The following is a 25,665-nucleotide window of genomic DNA, read 5'->3' as shown; positions in this document are numbered from 1 at the left end:
CCCCAGCCTCCTCCACAACCTTCAGAGCCACACCGCCACTCCCTGTCGGCTGTTCCTCCTCTCCCTCGGAGTCAGTCTCCAACAGGGGCATGACACGAGGGAGGGTCTCTCTTTCTCTCTCTTTACCCGTCATACAGCTGATGGCCAGGCAATCTCTTATCTGAAAAAAAATATATGGAAAATCGGACACAGTCGTGTATCTGATCACAAAATCCTTAGTTTCTGGGGCTGTAAAGAAGAGGGGTGGCAGATGTCACATTGCGATGCTTGCCAACTGACTCTTATTTACGACGGTCAAAATATCCCAGGGTCCCTTTTTGTGACCTTCAGACAAGCCAATTCCGGGGGAAAGTCCAGATTCGCTCAATCGCTGTGTTTCTAACTGAACCGCTACAGAGATTCACTTAGCAACGGTGGCAAGAAAGGTCATTAAAATGGGGTAAAATTTGCGTAGCAACTGTCTCGGCTGAGCCACTTAAATCTGGGGCTCCAGGGTGAGGGGAACGGAGCCCCCAGTCATCCCATAATAAGACCCATTTTGGAGTTTGCTCTGGTTGCAACGCAGGACCATCAACCCGCCGCCGGCCAAACATCTGGGACGCGTTTTTCTTTGGGGTTTCAAATAAAAAGAGGTGGGTTGTTGGTTTTGTTTTTTTCATTTCAAGCACGCTGTCCTTAGGCGGTGTATGAACTCACCTGCAGGCAAGTGAATAATTCAGTGCAAAGTGCTTTAAAAATTGGTTTTAAAAAAACCCACGTAATTAGGATTGTTCATAGGGAGAAATAAAGGACATTTGATCAAACTTTGGAGATGTCCGAAAAAGGCAAAAAAAAGAAAAAAATGGGATGCAAAAACGTACAATCGTGCAAAAGAAGATCTTGGAGTCCTATTGAATGATCATTTAAACCTGAGCTGGCCGTGCCCAAAAATATGTAATACGACCCTTGGTTGCATAAACAGAGGCATGGTATCCAAATCACATAAAGTATTAGTACCGCTTTGTAAAGTGTTAGTAAGGCCACGCCTGGGGATGCTTGCAAACAGTTTTGGTCCCCATATTACCAAAAAGAGGTTGGGACTTTGGAAAAAGGGCGGAGAAGAGCAACTAAGAGGATCAAAGGGGCCTGGAGACTAAAACATGCGAAGAAGGTTGCAGGAACTGGGTTTGGCTACTCTAGAGAAAAGAAGGATGAAGGGGGGATATGATAGCAGCCTTCCAGTGTTTGAGGGGCTGCCCCCAAAGAAGAGGAAGGGGTCAAGCTATTCTCCAAAGCCCCAGAGGGCAGGGCAAGAAACAATGGGTGGAAACTCATCTAGGAGAGAAGCAACTCAGCGGAACTCCTGGCCACCAGAAATTGCTCCATCACTGGAGGTTTTTAAGAAGAGTTTGGACCGTGATTTGTCTGAAATAGTGTAGGCCAGTCTATTGCTTTAAGTAGCGGGTTGGACTAGAAGACCTTGGAGGTTCCTTCCAGCTCTATTCTGATTGATGGATTGAAATGGTCTAAAAGGTCTCCTGCTTGAGCAGGGGGTTGGACTAGAAGACCTCCGAGGTCCCGTCCAGCTCTATTCTGATTGATGGCAGCTTTTAAGGGATAAAGTACAATTGAAACCGGAGGCTTTTTCTTTCTTCTTAATGGATGAGCAACTAAAAAAATATATCAGGAATTGAACTTTGATTTTATATATAACCAGGGAAGTAAGATTATTATAGGCTGAAGAGTGGAAAGATTTAACATTTAGAGGAGGGGTCGAATGTGATGGGGGCTCTCAGAGAAGGCTAAATTAGCCTCTTTGATTAGAAGGGAGAGAAGAAGAAAAAAACAATATCTGCATTTGTGGGTGGACTGGAAATCCCTTTTGACTTTTCGCATGAAACGGGGGGAAAATGCACTTATGATTTGTGGTTTTGATGATAAGACAAACACACACACACACACCCTGCATAATAGAAAAGCTTTCTCTTTAATCAGAGAGGAAGAGATAATTTTGCAATTGTGCTTATAGTTGCTGCAAAGGAAATCAGAGGCTGGTTTTATCTTTCTTTGTTTTCCTTCTTCTACCTTTCCATCCTTCTTTCCTTCCTTCCGTCTTTCCCTTCCTTCCCTTTTCCTTCTTTCTCTCTTTTCTTTTTTCTTCTTCTGCATTCCCTTCCTCCATCTTTCTTTTCCTTCCCCTTCCTTTCCTCTAATCCTTCCTTCCTTCCCTCCCTCCCCCCCTTCTTCTTTTCCTTCCTTCCATCCATCCCTCCAACCTCTCTTCCTCCTTCCTTTCCTTCCTTCCTTCTTCCTTTTCCTTCCACCTTCCCTCTCTCTCCTTCCTCCCTTTCCTCCCTCTCTCCATGTTTCCTTTTCCTTTCTTCCTTTCTCCCCTCCTTTCTCCCCACTCCCTCTTTTCCTTCCTTCCTTCATCTCCCCTTTCTCCTTCCCTCCCTCCCTCTCTCTCTTTCTTCTTTCCTTCCTTCCTTCCCTCCCCCCTACTTTTATTCTTCTTACTTTGTGTTAGTTTTTTCCTGCTTTTATTCTTACTTTGTGTTAGTTTTTTCCTGCTTTTATTCTTCTTACTTTGTGTTAGTTTTTTTCCACTTTCACGAAATGTATGCTTCAAAAAATAAGGAGGGAGTTGACAAATTTATCTCCACTCTCCTGATTGATTGAATGATCGATCCAATCGATCCAATCCGACTCACTGCCCATTGTGATCCCAGTTGGGGGTGTTGGGGGAGGCAATGATCACAGCAAAAGAGCTTCTTCGACTGGGGGGAGACAAGGAGGGCTTCTGGGGGGAGGGAGAGTCAGAAGTTGCCTAAACTGCCGGGAGGGAGGGAGGGAGGGAGGGAGGAGGGAGGAGGAAGGAAGGAAGGAAGGAAGGAAGGAAGGAAGGAAGGAAGGAAGGAAGGAAGGACAATATGTGCTGAGGGAGGGAAGGAAGGAAGGAGAGACAAGGAGGGAGGGAGGAAAGAAGGAAGAAAAGAAAGAAAGGAGGGAAGGAAGGAAGGAAAGGAAAGAAGGACAATATGTGCTGAGGGAGGGAAGGAAGGAGAGACAAGGAGGGAGGGAGGGAGGAAGGGAGGAAGGAAGGAAAGGAAGGAAGGAAGGAAGGAAGGAAGGAAGGAAGGAAGGAAGGAAGGAAGGAAGGACAATATGTGCTAAGAGAGGGAAGGAAGCAAGGAGAGACAAGGAGGGAGGGAGGGAGAGAGAAAGGAAGGAAGGAAAGAAGGAAGAAAGAAAGACAGGCAGACAAACAGACAGACAAGGAAGGAGATTTTGATTGGCCATCTCAAAGAGTTTCTGGGGTGGATGAGGTTAGACTAGATGATCTTCACATCCCTTCCAACTGTTACATCCAATAAATTTTAACCATTTCGGGGGCTGCTTCTCAAGACAGCACCAAAGCGCATCTTTCCCAGCCGTAACAGGTCAAGGCAACCCTGGGCCGAGGCGCTCAACTTAATTCGGGGTTCAATCCTGGCCTGTTGTTATCCTGGCTTAGCGCCAGGCGCAAAAACGGCCAGCGAGCACAGCTCCCCAAATCCAGCTGTGCAAAGAATTCGACCGAGGGTGGGGTTGTTCTTTTTTTCCCCGCTTCAAGGAGGAGAAGTGGGGATATTCCTTACTGCTGGAAGGGAAGATAAGATAAGATAAGATAAGATAAGATAAGATAAGATAAGATAAGATAAGATAAGATAAGATAAGATAAGATAAGATAAGATAAGATAAGATAAGATAAGATAAGATAAGATAAGATAAGATAAGATAGCTAGAGAAACCGAGGTTAAATGGACGGCTAGCGAAGTTAAGCTTCATGGGTAAATAAATAAATAAATAAGGGATCCCCTCCGGATCGGTTTTGTCGATTGCTGGATCTAACCGCTGACAGATTCTGGGGGGAATCTCGCCGGACGGAAATCGCCATTCAGCTCTGATTTGGACGCTAAGTGAAATTATAACCGGATGAGTCTTTTCCTTGATTTGTTCAGGCTGCTGAAAAATCAGATTTTAAGGGCCCCGTCGGCCTTCAGATCATGCTGTGAGAACAGCTGCCTGCAAATGCGATGGCGGCTAGATGAAAGGGCGGAAAAAAACCCAGCAGATCCCAGATCAGGCAGCCTTGGAGATCCCAGAACAGGCCGCCATCTAATTAAGATCAGGGAGACGGAGCGGGTAGAACGAAGTTGACAGTTTGGGGCTGCCTAATGGCAGAATCAAAACCCAAGCAGGACATCGTCGTCGTGGTCGCTGCCGGGCTCCCCTCTACCCAGAGGCGGAACAAACCGACATTGGCGGTTAGTGGGAGGCGAGGAAGTAGGGCCTGCGGGGTGAGTGGGTGGGTGGGGTTGGCCTGACGGGGCAGCTGGAGGAACCTCAAGGTGAAATAGGTTTGCAGAAGTGAGGCGCATGTCCGCTTTCGCACCCGATGACGGTTAGAGAGGAGCTTAAACTAGGCCACGATGCAAGAGAAAAACGGAGGCAGGAGCGGGGTGCAGCCTTGATTGACAAGCACCTGGAGGAAGGGAGAACGTCAAGTCTACCATGCATAAAGAGCTTTCTTTATAAAGCCACACCTGGACTAATTGCCGCGTCCAATTTTGGTCACCGTATTATAAAAAGAGAGGTTGAAATTCTGGAGAAGAGCAACTAAGGATGATTAAAGGCCTGGAGAATTAAAACGTTCGAAGAACGGTTGGCAGGAATTGGGGAGGTCTAGTTTCATGAAAAGAAGGATTAAGGGGGGACACGATAGCAGCCTTCCAGTATTGGAGGGGCTGCCCCAAAGAAGAGGAAGGGGTCCACTTATTCTCCAAAGCCCCAGAAGGCCGGACAAGGAATAATGGATGGAAACTAACCGAGGAGAGAAACAACCTGGAATTAAAGAGGAATTTCCTGACAGGGAGGACAATTAACCCGTGGAACAGCTGGCCACCAGAAGTTGTGGGTTGCTCCATCACGGGAGGCTTTTGAGAAGAGAAGGGGCAACCACTGGTCTGAAACGGTTTAGGGTTTCCTGGGGTTGGACTAGATGACCTACAAGGTCCTTTCCGACGCCTGTTATTCTGTTCAGCCAGGTTGGCGGCTTCACCCAAGAGCCCTGAACCGCTTCCTGTGTCCGCGGGACGGGCAGTGCCTAAATAAACTTGGTTTGGGCGAGATGTGGGTCTCTCAAACGCGTCCAGATTCAAGCAGTTCCGTTTAGCCACAGAGGTCATTTCTCTCTCTCTCTCTCTCTCTTCTCTCTGTGTGTCCCTCTCTCTTTTTCTTTCTCTATCTGTCTCTCTCTGTCTCTGTCCCTCTCTGTGTCTCTCTTTCTCTCTCTCGCTGTCTCGTTCTCTCTATCAGTCTCTCTTTCTCTCTCTTCTTTCTGTCTCTCTCTCGTTCTCTCTCTTCTGTCTCTCTCTTTTTCTTTCTCTTTCTGTTTCTTTTCTCTCTCTGTGTGTGTGTCTCTCTCTTTTCTTTCTTTCTGTCTCTGTCTGTCTCTGTCTCTGTCCCTCTCTCCTTCTCTCTCTCTCTCTCTGTCTCGTTCTCTCTCAGTCTCTCTTTCTCTCTCTTCTTTCTCTCTCTCTCTCTCTCTTCTCTCTTTTTTATTTCTCTTTCTGTCTCTCTCTTTTTTCTCTCTCTGTCTCTCTCTTTCTCTCTCGTTCTCTCTATCACTGTCTCTTTCTCTCTCTTCTTTCTGTCTGTCTTTTTTTCTCTCTCTTTCTGCCTCTCTCTCTCTCTGTCTCTCTCTCTTTTTTCTCTCTCTCTTTCTGTCTGTCTCTCTCTTTTCTCTCTCTCTCTCTCTCTCTCTCTGTCTCTCTCTCTCTCTGGCTCAGTGTGACTTCTTCCCCGGTTTGTTTGGGACAGAAACCCCGCAGAATTGCTCAAAGAAAAGTTACCGGGAAGAGAGGAAGAAGGGAGGTGAGAAGGTGAGAGATGGAGAGAAAGGGGTCGGAAGAGGAGAAGAGAAGGGACGGCCCCAAGCAGGTAATACAAGGACAGATTGCAACGGCAGAAGGGGAGGGTGGAAAGCAGCAAAAAAGACACACACACACTCGAGCCACAAATAAATGTGTGCAAATTGGGGGCACCGCCTGAAGAGTTCAACGTGACCCCAACTGGTCCTGGGTGGGGCGGGGGGGGAGGAAGGGGCAGAGGTCACGGCAAAGAAAAGAGAAGAGAGTGCGGGTCTTAAGCCCCCAAAGGGGGGCAGGAGTGCAGAACTATAAAGCACACACACACACACACACACACCGCCATTTGTGGGGAAGGGGGTCTAAGGTCTCCTGCTGGGGGTGGGCTGGGGTTGGACTAGAAGACCTCCAAGGTCCCTTCCATCCTGTGCTTTCTTACAAAGAGAGGACGTCTTGAGATGCCCAACGAAGGGTCCGGTGACCGAGAAAGAGACCGAGGGGAGGGGAGGGGAACCCCAAAGGATGCTCCAAACTGGCCAAGGGTCCCCCCCAAATTCAGGTCTTGGGGATGCCCAAGTCAGCTGGCCAGGCTGCCACCCCAGATGGCCACCGTACCCCCATTCCCCCCCACACACACACCGCAACCCCCGGCCCCCTCTCCCTCTTCCCACACCTTTGGCTCCCTTACCTTCGCTGGTGGTGGCCGAGAGGCAGGTGGCCAGCGCTGCCAGGAGGAGGAGGAGGAGGAGGAGGAGGGCAGCTGCCGGGGTGGCGGCTTCCCCGGGGGAGCCGGCCATCCTGCCTGGGAAGCTGCCCGCCAGCCGGAGCTGTCCAGCGTCCTGCTGGCTTTTTTGCGCCAGCTCTGCTTTAAACGGACTTTCTCCACATTTGATCGCATATCCCCTGAGAGAGAGCCGGTGGGTGGGAAGGAAGGAGGGAAGGAAGGAAGGGGAGGAAAAAAAAGAAAAAAAAGAGGTTGGGGAAAGGGAGGGGGAGGTTTGGGGGCCCAGCTGCCTGTCACGGGTGCCCAAGCCAATTGGAGGCACCCCCTCGGTCCAGGGTCCCTCCCCTCCCTGTGCCTTTTGTTGGGGGAGGGCGTTTCCTGACATGCAAAAAGGTGGCAGAGGAGGAGCAGGCTCTTTGTGCCAAGCTGCTTCCTTCTCTTCCCTGCCAGGGGGCGGGGGGAAGCACACCCACCCACCCACAAACACACACATGCACACACACACAGACAGAGGATGCCCATCAAGTTTGTCTCCCCCTCCCCCGTTGCTAGGAAACCCAAACTTTCAAGCAGGGTCTCCATCCGTCCACCCACTCCACCCCACCGCCAGCTGGCATGGAAAAGGGAGGATGGAGAGGAATCTTAGGGGGAGGGGGTTCCTGTCCTTGGGTGAGTTGGGGAGGGTCTCAGAACTGACCCGCCTGGGGTTGTTTGAAGCCAAGGAGAGATGCTAAAAATAATAATAATAAAATAAAATAAAAAACCTGTCACAACGACCCTTCCCCCAAAAATCCACACTTTTTAAGAAGCTGAATTCTTTTGGGGGGGACCAATTGATTCTTTTTATTTTAATATTTATTTTGGGATCCCCCTCCCCTAAAGATCCAGCCAGGCTTTTCAAGCAAATTGCTCCTTTCTACTTTGGATTTTGTAAGGGGTGTGTGTGTGTGTGTGTGTGTGTGTGCATCAGCGTGCCAACCTACCTACCATCCCTGCCCTAATGTCTCCCTTTTTAATCCGCGCCCATTTCATGCCAACGCAATCATGTCCCTAATTATCTCTGTTAATCTGATACGCGCTTGACAAAATACATAAAGATAAGCAAAATAAAAATTTCCCTTTCTGATTTGTTTTGAGAACTGATTCCTAATTGATTTATATATATTTTTTCTGCTTTCCTGGAAAAAGTTAAATCATAGGCGAGCCCAGCTATTAACTACTTTGGGACGGGAGTGGTAGATGGGGACTTACAACCCGGATTTGAACCCCCGCCCCGCAGTCGTGTGACTGCGTTTAGGACACACGAATCACACCTATGACCGTTTGCAGATCCTTACAGTGATGGTTTGGCCAAATGTGGTATTGGCTTCCGATTTTGGGGCGGATCGACCGAATCCGATCATTCTCTTAACAACAGAGGTGATCCACTTAAGAACCGCCACAAAAAAAAGTAATAAAACCCACTGAGTCGCGTGACCAACAACGATCCCAAGTTACAACGGGGATGGGCAGGTTCCATGAACGGCCATAACTCGAGGACTATAACTTGAGGACCTGGTTGTGATTTTTTTTTTTTAAATTTGCAACTAAGGAAAACTAAATTTGCAGCTAAAGTCAATGCACATTTCTTCTTTTAGAGAAAGGATTTTGTCGCTTTTTATTTTTCTCACCGTCTCCGCCGGAATGTCTTCACGGGCTATTTTTTTTCTATTTTCGCTCGCCTCGCAACACCTCCTACACACAACCGTCTCCCTTGTTCGCCGAAAACTCTTCCCAGCGGCTGAAAATTATGGGTTTCTTTCTGTGCAATTTGGCGGAAGCCATTTTGGGGGGCATTGTTTGAAAATATGAAACCCGCGGATGCCTTACAGGGTTTCTCCTATGAGGGTGCCTCCTTCCTTCCTCCCATTCTTCCTTCCTTCCATTCCTCCTCCCTCCCTCCCATTCCTCCTTCCTTCCTTCCTTCCTCCCATTCTTACTTCCTCCCTCCCATTCCTCCTTCCTTCCTTCCTTCCATTCCCTCCTTCTCTCCTTCCATTCCCTTCTTCCTTCCTTCCATTCTTCCTGCCATCCATTCCTCCTTCCCTCCTTCTATTCCTCCTTCCTTGCTCCCATTCCTCCTTCTCTCCTTCTATTCCCTCCTTCCTTCCTTCCATTCTTCCTTCCTTCCATTCCTCCTTCCTTCCTTCCATTCACTCCTTTCTTCCTCCCATCCTTCCTTCCTTCCTCCCATTCTTCCTCCCATTCTTCCTTCCTCCCATTCTTCCTTCCTTTCATTCCTCCTTCCTTGCTCCCATTCCTCCTTCCTTCCATTCCTTCTCCCTCCCTCCCATTCCATCCTTCCTTCCTTCCATTTTTCCTTCCTTCCTTTCTTCCTTCCTTGTGCAAACAATGGCCCGTACCACTTTGCAGAAACACACCAGAGCACATGCAGTGCTGCAGGATTGTGATTGCCAACGCTGTTTGACAAAGGCCCCTCTTTGCAGATCTAATGGCAGAATTATTAATAGATCCTGAATGATCACATCGATACAGAGGCGTTAAAAATATATGTGTACACACACACACACACACACACACACACACACACATATGATTTGATTGCTTATTGCATCCTATGACTATCATTAAGTGTTGTATCTGATGATTCTTGACTCTTGACGAATGTACCTTTTCTTTTATGGACACTGAGAGCATTTGCACCAAGACAAATTCCTTGTGTGTCCAACCATACTTGGCCAATAAAGAATTCTATTCTATTCTATTCTATTCTATTCTATTCTATTCTATTCTATTCTATCCATGGCTTTAAAGTATCTCAACATTTAAAAAATGAAAAAAAGAAAAAATTTAATAAAAACGATTTACAGGAATCGTGCAGGAATTTAGAACAATGAACAGCGAAGAGGACTTCCAATCTCGGTCATTAATACAGACGATTTAAAGGGTCATTTTACTGGGTTTTTGGTCTTGAAAAGCCAGATGATTCTGGAATTTAAATATATACAGTCATAGTAAGAATTTTTAAAGGCCAACATTTCAACCGAAATCTGGGTTTTTCCTGCTAAACGGAGAAGGAACTAGAAAAGATTTTCGGATACAAGCGAGATGACGAGACGGTGGAAGGACTCGTAAAATATCCAGTGCAGAGGAGGATGGCCTGGGGAAATTGGCGGAATTAGCCGGCTGGTTTAATTAGAGAAAAAGACAATAACTACATTTGTTAGTGGCTGGAAACTCTTCAGGGACTTTCTGCTGAGTAGAAGGGAGGGGGAAATAAAGAGTTGTGATATATATAGGTCTGAGGAGTCGAAAAGGTAGATTAAGCAAATGTGGTGTAATTGCCAAGAGAGAGAGGATAAAATATTGTATGATGTATTTATGATTAAAAGAAGATTGGAAGCCACAACTTGATATATTACTTTCTCTTTCGTATCTCTTTTTTTCCCTTTATTTCTCTTCTGACCTTTTTCTTTCTTTTTTTATCCCCTTTCTTTCTTTTTCTTTCATCTTTTTACTTTTTTCTTTCGTCTGTTTTCCTTTCGCTTTCTTTCATCTCTTTTTTTCTTTCCTTCATCTGTTTCTCTCTCTCTCTCTTTCCCTTCCTCTTTCCTTCCTTTATACCCTTCCCTTCTCTCTCCATCTCCCTCCCTCCCTCCTTCCATTTCTCCTTCCTTCCTTCCATTTCTCCTTCCTTCCTTTCCTTCTTCCTTCCTCCCATTCCTCCTTCCTTCCTTCAATTCCTCCTTCCTTCTTTCTTCCCATTCCTTCCTTCCTTCCTCCCATTCCTCCTTCCTTCCTTCCTTCCTTCCTCCCTCCCATTCCTCCTTCCTTCCTTCCTTCCTTCCTTCCTTCCATCCATCCATCCATCCATCCATCCATCCATCCATCCATCCATCCCAGGGCAGCCTGTTTTGCAAACCATCTATCTATATCTCTATTTATATCTATCTATATTTATCTATCTGTATCTTTATCTATCTATATCTCTATCTGTCTCTCTCTATATATATATATATATATCTGTCTTATATCTATGCTTATATCTATCTATATATCTCTGTCTCTATCTCTATCCCTATCTTCCTACATACTTACCTATCTATTGTCTCTATCTATTGTCTCTACCTACCTACCTACCTACTTACTTATCTACCTATCTAAGAAACTATTTTAAAAACAACAACAGCCATTGGTTAATGTTACATAAAGGCAAGTGCATTGGATGGAAGCGGCTGAGAGCTTTTTTCTCTCTCTCTCTCTATCTTTTTAAATAGGCAGATTATCTGGTGAAACGGAGGGCAAGCTCCGTTTATGAGCCAGGAAATAATAGCCTCGCAGTGACAGCTTTATTAGGAGGGGGAAAAAGGGGCTTTGTCAGCTAGATTTCATCGCTGGCCGCTGATAGAAGCTGGGGATGCAAGGGGTGGTTTTTTTTCCGCGGCTCTGAAAGCCCCCCGAGAACCTCCGATGGGATTAAGGAAGGGACGGCCGGGCGCTGAAGACACAGGGAGCGTTGTCTCCATCCCTGGTCAGGGCCTGCGGGTGGGGGGGCAGATCTCCCCTCCCTCCGAGGTCCTCGCTCGGACGTCGCCTTGCCTGCCACGACGCTTCCTGAGCAGGGTTTGCATCCGACCGTAGGGACCTCAAGAGGTCTTCTAGTCCAGGCTTCCTCTGACCTTTCTGGCCTTCCGGGTGGGTGGAAGGGAGAGGAAATGGTCCCGTGCAAAAACGACGGGCAAGAGCGCCGGGGCAGCTCCATTTTCTCCCACGGCCCGGTTCCGAAAAGGCTCACGGTTTGGTAGTAAGCCGTGGCCCGGGAGATTATAGAGTGGGAAGGGACCTTGGAGGTCATCCAGTCCAACCCCACCTCCTGCCAAAAGCAGCATTCCTGACAGAGAGGGCAGTCCGGTCTCTTCTTGACAGCCTCCAGTGATGAAGCTCCCACAACTTCTGAAGACAAGCTGTTCCACGGGTTGATTGTTCTCACTGTCAGGAGATTGGAAGGGACCTTGGAGGTCATCTAGTCCAACCCCCTGCCCAAGCAGGAGGCCCTACACCATTTCTGACAGAGGGCAGTCCAATCTCTTCTCGAAAGCCTCCAGGGATGATGAAGCTCCCCCAACTTCCGAGGGCAACTTCTGTTCCATGGGTGGATTGTTCTCCCTATCAGAAAGTTTCTCCTTATTTCCAGGTTGAATCTCTCCTTGGTGGAGTTTCCATCCATTATTATTCCTTGTCTGGCCTTCGGGTGTCTTGGACAATAGCTTGACCCCCTTCCTCCTCTCTGTGGCAGCCCCTCAAATACTGGAAGGCTGCTCTCCTGCCTCCCCTGGTCCTTCTCTTCTTCCCTAGACTAGTCAGGCCCATTTCCTGCAACCGTTCTTCGTATGTTTGAGCCTCCAGTCCCCTCATTATCTTGGATTGGGGACCCTTGTTCTAGTCCAACCCCCTGCCCAAACTGGGCGCCCGTTATATCATTCCAGACGAATAAATGATCAATCTTTCCTTGAAGCCCTCCAGTGATAGAGCACCACCAACTTCTGGTGGCAAGCCGTTCCACCGATTAAATTGTCCTCCCTGTCTGAAAACTTCTCCTTAGTTCCAGGTTGCTTCTCTCCTTGGTGGGGTTTCTATCAGTTGCTTCTTGCCGTGCCTTCAGGTGCTTTGGAGAATAGGTTGACTTCCCCTTCTTTGGGGCAACCCCTCAAATAATTTGGGGTGTGTGTGTGTGTGTGTGTCAAAATGTCAAGATGAAGAGAGAACACCCTGCCAGCTCTAAGCCATGTTTATTCACCTTGATGATGTTTTGGAAAACCTGGCTGTTATTTCAGAACCTCCTCTCTGTTTCTGATTGACTGACTGATTGACTGAAATACTGATTGATTGATTGATTGATTGATTGATTGAAAAGGTCTAGGATTTCCTGCTTGACCAGGGGGTTGGACTAGAAGACCTCCAAGGTCCCTTCCAGCTCTATTCCGATTGATTCTTGTCCTCCCCTCAGGAGCTATGGAGAATAAATCGACCCCTTCTTCTTTATGACAGCCCTTCAAGGATTGAGAAACAGCTTCCAAATCCCCCCTAAACCAAATGCCGGCCAGAACAACGTGTCTCTTGGCCGAGAGCTGTCCGTGGTGCTGAAGAACCCCAAGCGCTTGCTCCCCTTTCGTCACTTTTTCGGACTCGCTCCAAGCTCTCCTCCTCCTCCTCCTCCTCCCTCGGCACGGAGGCCATGTTGGAAGCGAAACGTGGCATTTCATGCCCTGCATGCTTGGGAAGCCATCCCGGTCTCTCGGCGAACCGCCGATGCGCGCGCTCTCTCTCTCAAAACATTTGAAAGAAAGGAAAGCCAAAAAAAAAAACCCTCCGTAGGTTTTCCACTGTGGATTTCCCCCCCCCCCTTCTCCTGCCTTCATTGAGATGCTCGGGTGCGGTGCGTGATTGAGGCGGGGGTGGGTGGGGGGTGAGGAAAAAAATCACGCCGCTTTGTCAATCTCCCTGTCACTACGGCAGCCTCCTTGGACCCCCCGAGGATAACCACTGGTGGGATCCCTGCCCTACTTCTCATTCCGCTCAGGGCACTCAAGAGGTAGAAAATTCCAGCAACTCTTTGTCCAGATGTCTGATTATTAATATATATGTGTGTGTGTGTGTGTGTGTGTTTGTGTGTGTACATTTTTTGGGGGGGGTGAGAATGGCGTGTCAAGGTGGCCCTGCGTGATTTTTATTTTTTATTTTTTTGCTAACGGGTGGCTCCTGTCTCATCTCCTTTGTCCTTCGACGGGCTCAGGCGGCTGGGATGAGAAGCTGTCAACCCCCGACGAGTTAAAGATGTACAGGAAGGCGTAAAATTGTCGGCGACAGCGGTGCGCGGCGTTAAATGCAACATGGCCACGCCACATCAGCAATTTCTCTCCGAAAGCTCAGATTTGTCTCCCGACGTCCGTAATAAGAGCGGGCCTGGAGGGGTCTACCTAAGATATTCCCTGGTTCCTGTCCGAAGAGGGTTTTTGTGCCTTCCCCCCCCCAAGTAACAGATTAACAGAGTTGGAAGGGACCTTGGAGGTCATCTAGTCCAACCCCTCTCCTGCTCCGCCCGAGCAGGAGACCCTATGCCACTTCTGACAGAGGGCAGTCCAGTCTCTTCTTGAAAACTTCCAGGGAAGAAGCTCCCACAACTTCTGAATTAGCAGAATAATAACAGAATATCAGAGTCCGAAGGGACCTTGGAGGTCATCTAGTCCAACCTCCCGCCCCACCAGGAGACCCTACACCATTTCTGACAGATGGCTTTTCTTCCACGTTTCCAAGGGATGAAGCTCCCACAACTTCTGAATTAGCAGAATAGTAACAGATTAACAGGGTTGGAAGGGACCTTGGAGGTCATCTAGTCCAACCCCCTCCGCCCGAGCAGGAGACCCTACGCCACTTTTGACCGATGGCGGCTCAAGTCTCTTCTTGAAAGCTTCCAAGGAATTCCATTCATGGAGGATGACCAGGATTGCAAAGTCCTCGACTTAGGACGGCAACGTGTGTGTGTGTGTGTGTGTGTGTGTGTGTGTGTGTGTGTGTGTGTGTGTGTGTCTGGCCAGAATTTCCATTGCTAAGTAAGGCCGCTGTGCAAATCATGCCCAATTTTGCCACTTTGGTAAGCAAAACACTGCAGTCGTTAACCGAATAGCACAGTCATTAAGCGAATCCGGCTTCTTGTTGGTTTTTTCGCTTTAAGACGGGTGGACTTCAACTCCCAGAATTCCCACCCAGCATCATCGCTTAAGACTTGTGGATTTCTCCCCTCGCTTTTCTCTCTCTCTTTCTTGCTCTTCCTCTTTCTCTCTCTTTTTCTCTCTCCTTCTCTTTCCTTTTTTCTTTATTTTTTCTTTCTTTCTTTCCTTTCTCCTTCTTTCTTTTCTTTTCTTTTGTTCTCCCTCCCTCACTCTGTCTTTCTTGCTCTCCCTCTTTCTCTCTTTTTCTCTCTCATCTCTCTTTTTCTTTTTTCTTTCTTTTTCTTTCTCTTTTTCTCCTCTTTTTCTTTCTTTGCTTACTTTTTTATCCCTCCCTCCTTCTCTTTCTGGCTCTCCCTCTTTCTCTCTTTTTCTCTCTCCTCTCTCTTTCTTTTTCTTTCTTTCTCCCTTTTCTTTCTCGTTCTTTCTCTTTTTCTCTCTCCCCTTTTCCTTTCTTTTCTTTCTTTCATTTTTCTCCTTCCCTCCCACCCTTCCCCCCTCTCTCTTTCTCCCTCTCCCTCTTTCTCTTTCTTCCTTCTCTCTTTCTCTTTTTCTTTCTCTTTTCTTTCTTTCTTTCTTTCTCTCTCTGCAGTGCTCCTGGCCAAATTTGATTGCAACCTGGACTTGAAATGCACGCACGTACACACACACACACACACACACACACACACACACACACGTTGCAAACTGACTTTCCAATGGAAAGCAGAGATGTCGGTGGAAAACATCTCTTGCTGAAGAAGTTCCCGATGTAGTCAGCTGCTTGTTCTCCCTGACCTCTATTCCCCACGGACAAGCAGACCCTTCCCCCTCCTCCATACACTTATTTGCGCACTCCATCCTTTCTTAAAGTGGTCCTTGTGTCCTCACAATTTAGAGGTCTCCTTTCTAGCCTGTTTCCCCCCTTGCTTCGCCTTCTTTGCTGTAACAAACCAAGAAAGAAAAAGAAAGGAAAGAAGAGGGGGGAAAAAAACACCCAGTTTTACCGGCAGATAAAGCCAGCCCTATCATTCCTCTTGAATGTCACCAGGAAAATTGCAGAGAATCACTCTGAAATTCAAATGAGAGCTTGCTAGAAACTGCTAAAACTCATCAAATGCTTTTTGCTTTGAAGTCTGCTGGGAGGCTGGCCATTTCTTTCAAATTAGTCCCTGCTGAAAATGAAAACCCAGAGAACTGGAACATTAGCATACTAGAGGGTCTATGATGGGGGAAAGTGTCCCCCCCCCCCACCAATGCTTTTTATAAAAAAAAAGAGAGAGAGAGAGAGAGAGAGAGAGAGAAAGAGAGAGAGAAAGAGGGAGAGGAAGGAAAGAAGGGAGACAGGAAGGAAGGAAGAGAAAAAGGAGAGAGGAAGGAAGGAAAGAAGGAAGGAAGGGAGAGAGAGAGAGAGAGAAGGAAGGAAGGGAGAAAGAAAAGAAAGAGGAAAGAAGGAAGGAATGAAGGGAGAAAGGAAGGAAAGAAGGAAGAGAAAAGGGAGAGAGGAAGGAAGGAAAGAAGGAAGGAAGGGAGAGAGAGAGAGAGAGAGAAAGGAAGGAAAGGAGAAAGAAAAAGAAAGAGGAAAGAAGGAAGGAATGAAGGGAGAAAGGAAGGAAAGAAGGAAGAAAGCAAGAGAGACAGAGGGAGAAGGGAGGGAGGAAGAAAGAAAGAGGAAAGAAGGAAGGGAGAGAGAAAAGGAGAGAGAAAGTAAGGAAAGAAGGAAGGAAGAGAGACAGAGAAAGAAGGAAGAGAGAAAGGAAAGGAAAGAGGAAAGAAGGAAGGGAGAGAGAAAGGAAGGAAAGAAGGAAGAAAGCAGGGGAGAGAAAGAAGGAAGGGAGAGAGGAAGGGAGGAAGGGAAGGAGGAAGAAAGAGAAAAGAAGGAAGGGAGAAAGGGAGAGAGAAAGGATGGAAAGAAGGAAGGAAGGAAGGAAGGAAGGAAGGAAGGAAGGAAGGAAGGAAGGAAGAAAGAAAGAAAGAAAGAAAGAAAAAGGGAGAAAGGGAGAGAGAAAGGAAGGAAAGAAGGAAGGAAGGAAGGAAGAAAGAAAGAAAGAAAGAAAGAAAGAAAGAAAGAAAGAAAGAAAGAAAGAAAGAAAGAAAGAAAGAAAGAAAACAGAGGCCACTGCCAGGCTTTCAAAACACGCCTCAGCGCATTAAGCCTCCATGAAGGAAGATGTCAAAGACCACAATTTGACAACCACACCGTTTTTCAGAGGAACGAGGCAAATCAACCATTGTGTAGGATTGTGTCTGGGGTGAAGGCGTAACGGAGTCGCAGCTTCTTCACAAGATGAGCAAGCTTGGTTTTCAAGCTTGACGTGTTCCTTTCCCAGCTTCGCCGAGACTGTCACTATAGATATTCCTCGCCCTAACACGTTTCATTTAGTAACCGCCCAAACTTATGACGATGGCTGAAAAAAGGGACTTGGGGCCGACGAACTTTTGACAAGCAAACATGAAGAAATTTCTGAGGGGGGAGAACCATTAAGCAGGACAACCAGTTTTTAAAAAGAGACTGGACAGCCACTTGTCGGAACTCTACAAGGCTTCCTGCCCAAGCAGGGGGTTGGACTAGAAGACCTCCAAGGCCCCTTCCCATTCTGTTGTTTTGTTTCTGTTTCTAATGTAGCTCCGGAGACCCTCTGCCCCAAAGAACTCTATTTCTATCTTGAATCGGTCACTGGCGGGAGGAATGTGTCATGCAACCATCGAATTTCGAGCCAGCAATGAGTTTAGAGCTTGTTCCAATCTCCAAGTCAGACTTTTAGAGTTGGAAGAGGGAGTTAATTGATCCCCCCAGGATCTAATCTTAATTAAGATCCTAATTTTTGCTGAACAATCTGAACAAAGCGGGGATTCCATAGGAAGAAATACCCATAATCCTACCGCACTTCCCATGCCAGTGCTAAGTAAAGATCACGGTTAAACTTCCCTCCATCTCGTATTTTATTAATGTAAATATTCCAAAGGTTACGTGCTCGGAAGCACCAAGTTATCAAATACTCCAACCGTAGAGCAAGGAACTAAATGAATAATGTATTCGGCTGAAATCGAGTCGCCCAAATTGTATTTAATTTTTTTTCCCTTCTTCTTCTTTTGCAATGGCAGAAGAAGAAGAAGAAGAAGAAGAAGAAGAAGAAGAAGAAGAAGAAGAAGAAGAAGAAGAAGAAGAAGAAGAAGAAGAAGAAGAAGAAGAAGAAGAAGAAGAAGAAGAAGAAGAAGAAGAAGAAGAAGAAGAAGAAGAAGAAGAAGAAGAAGAAGAAGAAGAATCATCCAGGCAAGCGTACAAAACAGTTCTAGCGCTGTGGCAGCTGAAGTAGCATTCACGCCAGATTGGGTAAAATTGCAAAATGTTTTGGACGTAGCATGATGCGTTTTGAAATTCAGCTTTAAGAGAGACCGCAAAACTAAAATTTAGGAAGAAAAATCGTTAGAAATTTTCCATAGCACCACAGAGCAAACAGAGAGCACAGTCACCATGTGCTTTACTGCTCAACTGTTTTTACTGTAACAGGAAACAGGAAGCTCTACTTAGAACAAAAGAGCATAGATATATACCGTAGAGCCAAACTTGTAAACACTGCCATCTAGTGGCCGAATACTGCTGTAGTGGTTGCATAGAAACACATGCCAACAATGAATTCCAACATAATTTAGGAATTTTATCCGATGACGCAAAGCTGAACAGTTCCATTTGTCGTGAAGCAGCTCCAAAATGATTCACTGTATCAAGGCTATTGATGATCAAAGATCAATTACGTTATCGGCTGGGCTCCACATTCGAGGCCTTCCCCAAAGAGAAAACTCCCCATCCCCCCCCCACACACACACAAAAGGCAACTGCTAATCCTTGCAAAGCAGTGGTAACACTTCATTAGGGAAGGCAGCTAGGGTATTTTTTTTTTTTAATCATAATTTTCCTCCAGAGGGCACGGCCTTAAAACAATAAACCCTGTAAATAAAAGCAGCGTCTTTCCAGACAGAAATGTAAACTCCCTCGGCGAGAGTTTTTAATTCTCCACGTGCAATTTCCATTAATATTTTTTCTTGCGCGGATTAAGTGGGGAGGCAGATTTTGGGAGCAGAAAAAAAAAATAGGAAGTCTGCCCTACGGCCCCCCATCGAGGTTGTTTCGGTGGGTCTCACCTTCATGGCGAATAGGTTGCCATTTGGGAGGCAGGAAAAAAAAGGATTTGATAGATTTTAAAACGTCTGCTTGAAAATTGATTTTAAATGTCTACTTCTTGATATATATTTTTTCCTTCCCCCATTAGCTGCTTGGAGAGAGTTTATTTTTAAAAAAACGATAGAAAAGCGGATAATTTTTTTTTTAAAAAAACTTTTGCTTTGGGAACAGTGGCTTTATATATAATTTATATAATTGCTTTCTGCGTTTGGCAATGCTCTTCAGAGTCGGAAGGGACCTTGGAGGTCTTCTAGTCAAGCCCCCTGCTCAAGCAGGAGAACCTATCCCATCATGGACAAATGACTGTCCAACTTTGGACTCCTGGTAGTCCTCGACTTATGACGACAATAGAGCCCAAATTAATCAAGGAAGAGATTCAACCTGGAAATAAGGAGAAACTTTCTGACAGTGAGAACCATCAACCCATGGAACAAAAGTTGCCCTCGGAAGTTGTGGGAGCGCCATCACTTGAGACTTTCAAGAAGAGACTGGACTACCATCGGTCAGAAATGGTGTAGGGTCTCCTGCTTAGGTGGGTGGGGGGTTGGACTAGATGAGCTCCAAGGTCCCTTCCAACTCTGATTATCTGTTATCTGTTCATACCACCTCTGGTTCTACTCCTTCTCCACCTCGGAGGTCAAGAGACCAGATCGCCTCAAACAGGCCCCAAGCAAAAAAGCAGGCAGAACCACCAAAGTAAAAAGCAGATTTTACACCAACTGACATCCACTCGGCTAATGTGGGGGGCACCAAAGCAAACCGCCAAAGGAGCTGTCAGCAGCGCGCAGATTAAGCTGTGAAGCGCCGGGTTTGTAACCGGAATATTAATTCGGGAACGCCGAGGAGGAAGCGAAGAGAGTGCTGCACTTGAAGAAAAACGCATATATTTTTGGCACGGGGGGAAGGTGGGGCTGTTCTCTACCCAACTAGTCTGCGATCCAAGGAGGAATTATTTTTTCCTCCCAGGATCGATTCAAGGACCGTGAAGCTCGTCGACTTCGATCGGAGAATTTTACGGGCGGGAAAGCCAAGACGTCGACGATGGAAGAAAACTCCAAAACGAGGTCCTGGTTTTCGCAGAGAAGGGTCGGTTTGGCTTCCTTTCTCTCGTTGTGGCTGGCTAGACTTGAATTCGGGGCACTTCTACTTCCACCGGGCCGTGAGGGAAGCCACGGAGAGGATTATCTTATGAGGGGGGAGCAACCTCCTCAACAGGGGTCACAGGGGTGGGATCCAACTGGTTTGGACTGGTTCGGGCAAACCGGTTGTTAAATTTGCACCTGGTTTGCCGAACCATATTTGAACCCCACCGGCTGGCCCCGCCCACCCCGCCACTCCCAGGAGTCTCCACGTGGCCCATTTTCGATGCAGGTAAGTGCAAGAGACTCTGGGAGGGGGAAAATGGGCCTTCTGGAGGTCTGGAAACGGTCCTGATTCCGGCTTCCAGAGGGCCTCCAGAGCTCGGCGGGGGAGGCCGTTTTTCTCTTCCCAGAGGCCCAAGGCAAGCCTCCGGACTCTGCCAACAGGATCCTCGGTTGCATAAACAAGTGCACAGTATCAAAATCACGTAAAGTATTAGTAGCCCTTTGTAAAGCCTTAGTAAGGCCACACCCGGAATACTTGCGTCCCGTTTTGGTCACCACATATTACAAAAAAGAGCTTGAGACTTTGCAGAAAGTGCAGAGAAAAGCATCTAAGAGGATTAAAAGGACAGTTGGAGGAATGGAGGTGAGAGAAAAGAAGAACTGGGGAGGACATGATGGCAGTCTTCCAGTATTTGAGGGGGGGCCACAAAGAGGAAGGTAGCTGGGGGATTCTGGGAGTTGGAGGCCACCCTTCTCAAAGTTGCTAAAATTGAGAAGGACCGGTCCCATTTCAAAATACATTTTCGAAGTGGATGCATCCCCAAACACCCTTTGAAAGTTTTAAAAATTCCCAGGATCTAAAAATACAACATAATTTAAATTTTAAAAAAATCAGTTTCCACTATGAAGGATAAAAATTGCCTCCCGCCCTACGCCCACAGATCCAGGTGCTGTGGTTCCGGCCCCCCTCCTTCCCAATTCGTGTAAAAGACATATTAGACCAAATTACCTTTAAACAGAAGGGATGGAGTTGGGGGGGCAACAATACCTCCCGTTGGCTTTCAGTTGTGTTCGATGACTTGAGCCCTTTCACTCGTAACCATCAGGGATAATCCCAAAATAATTGGTTCAAACGCTCGGGCTTTGAGCGCTGCGTAAAAAGAAAAAAGGAAAATAAATCAATCTTTTTCCAGTTTGTGCAAATCAGGCTGGCCGGAGCGATTCTGCCCAAAGAGAACCATAGAAATGGCAAGGTAAGAATTGAAAACGTCGGCCAAGTGGAAGGGATAGGATCGGCCGACGGCTGGCCAAGAATTGCAAGCGAAATCTCAGGAAATCTCAACTTAAAACGCTTTAGCCAAAGGGTTAATTTGTGGTTTTTTTTTGGGGGGGAGGAATTTGTGGAGAGGGTACCCCAATTTTGGAAGAAAAGGATGGATATGCAAAGAGAGGGAGGAACTCCAAGCCTCATGCAAGAATTAAAAAGTGGATATTTTGGGGGGACTAATGTCCAGTCCGAATACTTTAAAAAAAACAATAAACAGCTTTTTATTGCCGTCCCATTTGTGTGGGAATATATATGATAAATGCCCTTTCTGATCGTGTCCTTCTGGATGGGATCAAGCCAACTTAGTTTGCAATGCCCGGAACGGATTTCTGGTGGAAAAGATGTCTATTTTATATTATTATTTTATTTGTAGGCATCTGTCATTTTTTGGTAATTTTTCTTTAATTCATCTTTTATTCCTCCGTTTCTTTTTATGCCATCCATCCCTTGATTTTTAAGGATTTGCTTCTAATTTCATTTGTTCGTTTTTTTAAATTCATCCCTCTGTTCTTTCATTTTTATTTGATGTCTTTGTTGTTTTTTTTTTATTATATGTTCCCTTTTTATTTGTATCTTTTTGTTTATTTATATTTTATATTTTTGTATTTTTAAAAAAATTCATTTCACAAAAAGGGACTCCAGATGATTTTATGCGTTCATACCTTCGTTCACTCGGTTTTTTTATTTTATTCCTTCATTTATATTTATTTTATGCCTTTGTGTATTTTTATTCTGCTCATTGGCTTGTTTTTATTTTATTCATTAGTTGGTTTTTATTTTCTTCGTTTATTTTTCTTCGTTGTTTGATTATTGATTTTTTAAATCATTTTTTATTTTATTTATTTATTTTATGTTATTCATTCATTTTGATTTGACTTTTATTATTATTTCCTTCGTTTATTTTTATTTTATTCATTCATTCATTTTTCTTCAGCCGCTTATTTTTTATTCATTCGTTTGTCCATGTTTTATTCTTTTTAATTTTTATTCTAATTTAATTTTTATTCTTTTTAAGTTTTATTTGATATATTTTTATTCAATTTGTTTATTTATTTTTGGTGTTATTTATAGCCTACCTTTGTCTGCCCAGCAATCCGTCAAATGTTTTTCTCCTCTTCAGTTTTCCAACCCAGATTTTTATTTCGAAATGGCATCTCGTTTGGTAGCCGAGCCTGCAAAAATAATAATATTGAGCAAATCTCGTTAGAAAAATGAGGATATTTTTCGGGCCTTTCAATGCACGGCGAATGGGACAGGAGACAACAGACTGAGGAAGGAATATCTGCAACTAATAAAAACATACAGGAGGTCCTTGACTTACGGTTACAATGGAGCCCAACATTTCTGCTATTAAATGAGACATTTTTAAAGTGAGCTTTGCCCCGTTTTACGAGCCTCCTTGCCACCGTTGTTAAGTGAATCCTTGCAGTTGTTCAGTTAGTAACACGGTCGTTGAGTAAGCCTGGCTTCCCCGTTGGCTTTGCTGGGGCCCGAAGGTCGCATGGCTCCGGGATGTGGCAATCCGTCATAAATGCGAGTCAGTGGCCAAGCATCTGAATTTTGTCGTGGGGATGCTACAACGGTCGTTAAGTGTGAAAAACTGGTCATAGCTCTCTATTTTCGGTAAAGTTGTAACTTTGAACGGTGATTAAACAAACCATTTTAAGGCGAGGACTAATTGTAGTTGAAAAGGGTTTTTTTTCCCCTCAATAACCTCCTTTATTTTGAATTAAGATTATGGTTGGGATTGTGGTTAGGTTCACGTACTTCATAACCCCTTCCTTCAGTTTTACTCACAACAACAACCCTGTGAGGTAGGTCGAGCTGAGGGAGAAAGAGAGGTTAGAATCCAGGCCTCCAGCTTTAACCACTACCCCACGCTGCCTTTCCAGGGCCCTGGTTTCCCCTCCAAGGTTTGAGACCTGACTCAATTTCCTCAATTTTAAGCAACTTTTAAGAGGTGTGGACTTCAAACTCCCAGAATTCCCTAGCCATTGTGTCTGGACTTCAACTCCCAGCATGCACGCTGGCTGGGGAATTCTGGGAGTTGAAGTCCGCACATTTTATGAGGTCCTAAATTGAGAATCAGTGCCGCAGAAAGTTTTAAAAAATGCTATTTTTTTTAAACACAGAAATCTCACAGATGGTGATACAAAGGCCCATTTTTTCAGAATAAAACAGTAAAAAAATAAAATAAAAATAAAATTGTTAGGTCGTCTTTGCTAGCTGAAGAAATGGACGCTATAAAATCCACTTTTTAAAAAAAAAAAAAAAATGAAACCCAAAAGTGAATTATAATAACCACTAGCTTTTATTTGTGCAAATTCCTAGCACAATCAAACGCCGGAAATTTAGGATGACCTTCTCGGACATTGGGGAGTTTAAATTGCAGGAGGATCTGCAAAATGGATAAGACAATTTTAAAAAGAAATAAAACCACAACTTTATTCTCACTGACCTCAAAGCGAAACGTCTTGTTGCGTTATTGACGCCAACGGTGGAATAAAGAAGCCGGGGAAATTACTTGATTACAGATGGGTTATCTTGGTTTTAATCTCTTGATAACCGTAGTTGGAGCCCAAATCGCTTCCTGTTGCAAGAGAATCTATATTTATGGATTTGATTATCCTTGAGGCTTATTTTTATAAACAGTTATCATTGGGATGGCTTTTCTGCGATGCATTTCAGCATAGTTTTTCTCAGAAGGGGATCTCTACGTATTTCTCTCCCCCCACCACCCCGATTCTTAAAAGGGATCAAGGGCACAGATCCCCGATTCGTAGAAATATAGAATGATAAGGATTGGAAGGGGACCTGGGAGGTCTTCTAGTCCAACCCCCGGCTTGAGCCAGGGGTCTCCAAACTTGACGACTTGAAGACTTGTGGACTTCAACTCCCAGAATTCCCCTGCCAGGCCGTCTGAGGGATTCTGGGAGTTGAAATCCACAAGTCTTCAAACGGCCATGTTTCGTGGACTCCAATTCCCAGAATTCCCCATCTGGCCATTGTCACTGCTGGCTGGGGGATTCTGGGAGTTGAAGTCCACAAGTAAGTCGTCAAACGGTCAAATTTTGTGGACTTCAATTCCCAGAATTCCCCATCCGGACATTTACACTGCTGGCTGTGGGATTCTGGGAGTTGAAGTCCACAAGTCTTCAAATGGCCAAATTTTATGGACTTCAATTCCCAGAATTCCCTATTTGGTCATTTTCGCTGCTGGCTGGGGGATTCTGGGAGTTGAAGTCCACAAATCTCCAAATTTGGGGAGCCTTGTTCTTTCTATAATATTCAAATCCTGCCTGCAAATAATGTCTATTTATTTCTCTTTTCAGCTCATTGGTTTTTTTTTAATTTCTTAGGTTTCTGCAGCCTGGATGGACGGCTTCACCGGACCACCACCACCCCGGTCTGACGTTAACCCCCCCTCCCCAAATTGCACCGGAGGTCAAAAAATGGGTTCACCCCTCCCAAGTCTCAGCCCGTTTCCTGACATTGATTGCCAGCAGCTCAAAGCATAAACCAAATTCAGTTCCCGAGGTGCCACAAATAAATCCTCCCAAGAAATGAGAAATTAATTGTCCAGAACAGCTTCCTGGCTAAATTAGGAACATTTGAACAAATCTCCAGCTTTTAGAGATATTTTTAGCGGCTTGTAGGAAGAGGAGGTGATACGTACTATAAATGGTACACCGTCCCTTTTTTCTTTTCTTTTTAATTTTACGGTGGGAGAACCAGAGAAATTAACACCTGGTGGCTCTCTAGCGCTTCTTCACCTGGGCAGCCATAGATGGGTGGACTTCGAGTCCCAGAATCCCCTACTCCATATGCTGGATGGAGAATTCTGGGATATGAAGTCCACCCACCTTAAAATTGTTATGCCTGATAAACTCTTCTTTTTTCTTCTCTTCTTTCCTTTCTCCTCTCCTCTGTCAATGCAACCAAGCCATTCTAACCCTTGATCTGTTGTTATTCTCTTTTCATTGTTTTCTTCTGTAGTTCTCACCTCTTTTCTCTTCCTTTCTTCTCCTCTTTCTCCCTCTCTTCTCCTTCTTTTCTTCTCTGCTTCTCCTTCTTTCCCTTTCCCTTTTCTCTTCTACTTTCTTCTCTCCTTCTCTTTCTCCTCTTTCTTCTTCCTCCTTCTTTCCCTTCTTCCTCCTTCTTTCCCTTCTTCTCCTTCTTTCCCTTTTTTCTCCTTCTTTCTCCTCTCCTTCTTTCCCTTCTCCTTCTCCTTTCTTCTCCTTCTTTTCTCTTCTTCTCCTTCTTTCCTTTCTTCTCTTCTCTTCTCTTTCTCCTTTCCCTTCTCCTTTCTCCTTCTTTCACCTTTTCCTTCTTTTCCTTCTTTCCCTTTTCTCCTTCTTCTTTCCCTTCTCCTTTATCCTCCTTCTCCTCTCCTCTTAATTCTATCCTTCTAAAATAGGTTGCAACGTTTTCCTCTTTCGCTCTGGTCATTACAGACCAAGAGATCCACAACACCAACCTCACCCTCTCCAACTTTGTTGACCAGCTCCGGTGCGGCTCTCTCCCCCACCCGCCCCCCACCCCGCACCATCTGAACCCAGGGTCCTGACCCTCCTCAAATTTTCCCCATCTCTGCCAAGTTTGACCCACAGCAAACTGAACACCGCAGCGCGTCCGCCAGTTCCCTTCTCTCTAATTACGATGTAATTTCACTTATTATTATTTTTCCCCCTTCCCGCGAAATCCCATCAACACAAATTGCAGTGCAACCGTAAGGCTGGGTTTGCTAACACA

At 45.6% G+C, this 25,665-nt stretch overlaps 1 protein-coding gene across 2 annotated transcripts in view; it reads right to left on the bottom strand.

Annotated features, from left to right (window-relative positions):
• Positions 1 to 20,670, bottom strand: part of EPHA8 (EPH receptor A8) — a 53,463-nt gene extending 32,793 nt beyond the window's left edge. The window contains exon 1 of one of the 2 annotated variants that reach the window (XM_087944448.1): positions 20,596 to 20,670. Coding sequence is in view for 1 of the 2 variants with exons in the window: in XM_087944447.1 (XP_087800573.1) it covers positions 6,577 to 6,685 (109 nt within the window). In the remaining variant the exon portion in view is untranslated. Of the gene's footprint in view, positions 1 to 6,576; positions 6,776 to 20,595 lie in introns of those variants that run through there. The other variant, XM_087944447.1, reaches the window with a different exon arrangement.
• Between the last annotated feature and the right edge of the window lie 4,995 nt (positions 20,671 to 25,665).

This window comes from Notechis scutatus, chromosome 16 (assembly GCF_049901735.1).
Source record: "Notechis scutatus isolate UNSWTSFEM ecotype Mainland chromosome 16, rNotScu1.2, whole genome shotgun sequence".
Lineage (NCBI taxonomy): Eukaryota > Metazoa > Chordata > Lepidosauria > Squamata > Elapidae > Notechis > Notechis scutatus.
Note: the sequence above shows the minus strand (reverse complement) of the source record. Positions and strands in the feature narration are given on the sequence as shown.